The sequence below is a fragment of the Buceros rhinoceros genome, unplaced genomic scaffold (genome assembly GCF_000710305.1).
Source record: "Buceros rhinoceros silvestris isolate BGI_N320 unplaced genomic scaffold, ASM71030v1 scaffold22357, whole genome shotgun sequence".
Taxonomy (NCBI): Eukaryota; Metazoa; Chordata; class Aves; order Bucerotiformes; family Bucerotidae; genus Buceros; species Buceros rhinoceros.
The window spans coordinates 1,998-6,481 of record NW_010420835.1 but is presented as its reverse complement, the minus strand read 5'-3'; the positions used below and the strand labels follow the sequence as shown (position 1 = coordinate 6,481).

The 4,484-nt window shown below is 55.7% G+C and overlaps 1 protein-coding gene across 1 annotated transcript in view; it reads left to right on the top strand.

The window, feature by feature from the left end:
- Positions 1–4,484, top strand: part of PTPRS (protein tyrosine phosphatase, receptor type, S) — a gene marked incomplete at its 5' end in the record, with an annotated part of 43,318 nt that overhangs the window by 37,108 nt on the left and 1,726 nt on the right. Inside the window, 3 exons of the mRNA XM_010139462.1 lie at positions 2,062–2,237; positions 2,815–2,934; positions 3,060–3,214. Coding sequence (XP_010137764.1) covers positions 2,062–2,237; positions 2,815–2,934; positions 3,060–3,214 — 451 coding nt within the window. The remainder of the gene's footprint in view (positions 1–2,061; positions 2,238–2,814; positions 2,935–3,059; positions 3,215–4,484) is intronic.

Genomic DNA, 4,484 nt, shown 5'->3' with positions numbered 1-4,484 from the left:
TGTGTTGTGGGGGGGAGGGGCTTTCGGCGGGGCACCCGCTCTGGCTGCTGCTGCCCGGGCGCTGTCTGAGTTCTGTATCTCGGGTTGCCTGGCTGTGCTGCGCAGATAAAGCACTTGAGGCCAGTCTCGCATTACCAAGAGCTGCTCAACTCTTGAGCAGAGAGGGCAGGGGCTGTCCTAGTGACCCCCCGGGGGTGCTGAGGGGAATTCAGACGCCTTCCTGACAAGGGAATTGCTAGAACCATCACCCTCTGCCGGGGTAACTCGGCGGGACGCAGGGAAGATGAAGAGCTGTTCCTGGGGTAAGAGCAGATCGTGGTGGTCTGCCAAAAAGCTGCGTTGGTCCTGTCTGCCATTAGAGGATTGCAGACATTCCTCATTGTGAAGATGACTCTTCTGGCTTGGTTTTCTTCTGAGATGAATATTGCATGAGCCAAGGAAAGCAAAGTCTTTAAAAACTTGCCTTGTCATTCAAGGGGAAAGAGAAGAGCACAAGTGAAGGACACTTCGGGCTGGTCTCAGCTCGCAGAGAACAGAAGCACGGGGCTGGATGCAGGCAGCAGCCCTGACTCTGCCCGGCTGGCATCGTGAGGGACCGGTGGTGCAAGTACGATGGGCCAAGGTTTAATTTTCAAGCATCTGAGAGGTCCTGGCGCGTCTTGGCTGGTGCGTTCCTTCCTGCCAGGCTCTGTTTTATGCTCAGGGCTGGAAGACGGAAGGAGTTGGAGGAATTAGTTGTTGCTTTCTCTTTGTTTTCAGTCTAGATTTGTCAAGGCTGCAAATTGTCACTGTCTGCTTGGTCAGGAAGAAGTGGTGGCTTTAGTTCTGTAACTTCTCTGTAACTGGGCCTGTCACACAGCAAAACATTGCAGGAGTCATGGCCACCACTTTAAATTACCGAGTGGACCCGAGGGGGCTGGAGAGGAGATTAATTCTGGAAGCTCAGCCTTGCTCGGGTTCCTGCTGCTGCTGCACAGCCGCCTCTTCTCCTGAAATTTCAGACTGGGAGGGAATGGGGGCAGGGAACCCTCCAGAAATTTAATCAAAAGCCATTTCTACCAGCAGCTGAAATTACCAAGTACCCTTGAGGGCTGGCAGGCAGTTCAGCGTGGATTGCACCGCGCCAGCGTCTATTGCTACAGCAGGATGAGGAGCAGCAACCCAGTTCCATATTGGTGCTGCTCCCCACCCCGGCTGCCCCGCGAGACGGGAGTTAAGCGTTCTGTACCGCGTTAATCATAGGGTAGCAGGAACCGGCCGCCCTTGCCAGCCGCTCTGCTGTCGTCAGGAGCGGGCCAAATCGCCGACCAGTGCGGATCCTCCGAGCCAATCTGAGGCTCTCTCTAGCTGAACCTGAACGTCAGCGCTTGCCAGGGTCCGTTTCAACTTCAGAGCACTTCTCTCCTGCCACGTCCCCATCGCCCTCTTTGCTCTGGCAGAGCCTCCTGCCACTCAGCGCAAACCCCTCAAGCAAGGACAGCGGCAGGCAGCTGTAGCTCAATAGCCTGGAACTCTGCACAGAAAAGAACCCTCTCCTAAAAATGGCAGTGGGCAATTTAAAGCGAGTCACAGCCGGAAATTTCAACGCCTTCGCTGGCCTGTTTTTATTCTTGGTGTGTCCAGCTGTAGCTCGCTGCCTGGCGCTGGACTATGGACCGCGCAGGACATCAGCCAGGCACATTTGCTGCCCAGGCACTGGGTGTTCTGGGACAAGGACCTGGGTTTGTCCTGTTTGAGGCCAGTGCAGCAAGAGCCCCAGGCCAGGGCTTTGCCTCTGCTGGCAACACCAGTAAGACGACCATGATTTCAAGGCTGGATATTCAGGCTCTTTAATATCTTCTGCAAGGAGTTATTTGTCTCCCGGCAGTGCAGGAGCTTGAGCTGGGAAAAATTTGCCAAGAGCCTGTTACTCCCAGCTGTGATTCTGACCCACCAGCCCATGAAGGTTCTGGGGGTTTTGCAGGGAGATTATCTCTAACAACATTGCAAAGATCTCCTCGTGCTTCCAACTATATAAAACGCTGCGCAATTCCCTCACTTCCTTTTGCTGATTTAACACAGGAATTGTGGGCAGCGATTACATCAATGCCAACTACATCGATGGCTACCGGAAGCAGAATGCCTACATCGCCACGCAGGGGCCGCTGCCGGAGACTTTCGGAGACTTCTGGAGGATGGTGTGGGAGCAGCGCTCAGCCACTATCGTTATGATGACTAAGCTGGAGGAGAAATCACGGGTGAGATGCATGAGAAGGTTGACTTGTTAGTCATAATCCTGGGGGATTGGAGGTAGGGCTGGGGAACAGCAAATCCCTTTGATCCGCAGCCCACGTCGCTGTCAGTGGGGGATTTCTGCTGCCTCACCAGCACCCTGAAAGTTCAGTGAGTCATTGCTTTAGAAAAACCAAACCATTCGCCCTGGAAAGCTGCGGCCTCCTTTGCAGCTCCAAGAGGAGAGGACACTCAATCCGTTGCATGCTCTGGGGGTCTGTCTCGGAGTTAATCGTGTGGCAAGTTTCCCATTCAGTTCCCGTATTTAACAAGCCCCAGTACGTTCACTCTGATCTTCAGGATCATTCCACTCTATTGTCCACGTGATTGATGTGGTGCATCAAAGCCCGTGCTTAGGCAGTAGGAGCTTTTCAGGCCAGGTCTGTCCCCACCACAGTGCTCTGGAGAGACTTTTCTTCCCCTTTCCCTCCCCTTTTTGACCTGGCCGGCTTCACCTGTCCCACCACCAGGGCAGTTCTGGGATGAGCCTCTCCTGCAGCGTCGGGTCTGTGCCAGCACTGAGCCATCCCTCCTGTCTTCCAGATCAAGTGTGACCAGTACTGGCCGGGCCGAGGCACGGACACCTACGGCATGATTCAAGTGACATTACTCGATACCATCGAACTGGCCACGTTCTGCGTCCGAACGTTCTCCCTTCACAAGGTGAATTTCTCCCGCTCCCGTGTTTCCCGGGGACAGGCGATGGCTGCTCTCCAGCCACAGCACAGGCGGGGCGAGGCGGTGTGCCGGTACCTCACATCGCTCTTGGTGCTCTTCTGTCTCTGCAGAATGGCTCCAGTGAGAAGCGGGAGGTCCGCCAGTTCCAGTTCACAGCGTGGCCTGACCATGGTGTACCCGAGTACCCCACCCCCTTCCTGGCTTTTCTGAGACGGGTGAAAACCTGCAACCCCCCTGATGCTGGTCCCATTGTGGTGCACTGCAGGTACCGGATTCCTTCACCCGACTCTTGCACGGGGCCATCTGCAAGGGAGGCAGAAGTTCAGGAGGATGTTGACTTGCACCTAGGAGCCGCGGACAGTCTCTAGCGAGTACCCAGCGGGCGAGAGCCGGCCTGTCCAGTGGATGCCCAGACAGCGTCCGAGGAGGATGCTTGGGGTTTCCACTGAGCGCAGAGTTTCCTGAGAGGAGTGGTTGAGTTCGCACCAAATCCCTCCGGTGTTGATAGCGACGGAAGCGCTCCGTGCTGTCCTGGTGTCCTCCTCTGGGTGTAGGGTTTGTCTTGGCGCAGTGGGAAAGACCGAGAGTGACCTAAGAAGGGGCTTGGTGTGGCTGCCTGGGGAGACAGAGCTGCCTCAGCTCTCCAGGGGGGAGCTGACAGGAATTGAGGAGGGTTCCAGTGCTGCAGCCTTTCTGGTAACGACAAACTGAAGGGCTCTGCGGGAAGGTTGTGTCCCCAGTTCAGTTTACAGCCCAAGGGGGAACGCTTGTGGCCTCCACTCGGATGAACCCTTGTGTTCCGCCGGGGGTGTGGAGGAGCCTGCAGGTTCTTCAGCACTGAGGAAAGACACAAGTTTTACAGGGGAAGCTAATCCTGCCTCTCCTCGAGGAAGTTGAACAGGCTTTGTGAACGGGCAACTTATCGCTGCGCTCGCAGGTGGCAATTACCGGGCACCTCTCAGAGCCTGGATAAAGAGAGCTGTCAGCTCCCAGCGCGCAGGAACCAGCCCCAGCTCCGCTGCCGAGTTCTTGCCAAAGCTCGAGTCACCTGCGTGGCTCAGGTTCTGCCGAACAGAGATCAAGGAGGTTTAAGGAAGAAAAGGATTGTGCTGGACTAGGAAAAGAAACCCTTTATTCGCAGCAGCAAGCGCGCGGATCCGCGGAGCGCTGCTGAGGCACACGTGCCCTTGCGCACATGTTTGATGTCACCTCGATGCCCAAAACCGTACAGGAAAAGAGGTGACACGTGTTACTCATTACAACCTCAGTAGTTTCTCGGCTGCTGAAGGATCAGAGTGATTAAACGTACTTTTTAAGCCCTTAGACTGTGCCAGCCTTTGTCCCCTGCCTGGAACTGTCGTCATGGCGTGTGTGCCAGGAGATCGCCTGTCCTGGGGATGGCACAGGCGAGAGGCAGGAGAAACAGGGCAGATCAGAGTGCGGGGGCGATAGCCACGGCAGCAGAGGCAGCTTTGCAGCTTCCCTTCCGTCCTCGGGTGACACAAAACCTAACTTGGTTTGGGAAGGTTTTGCTG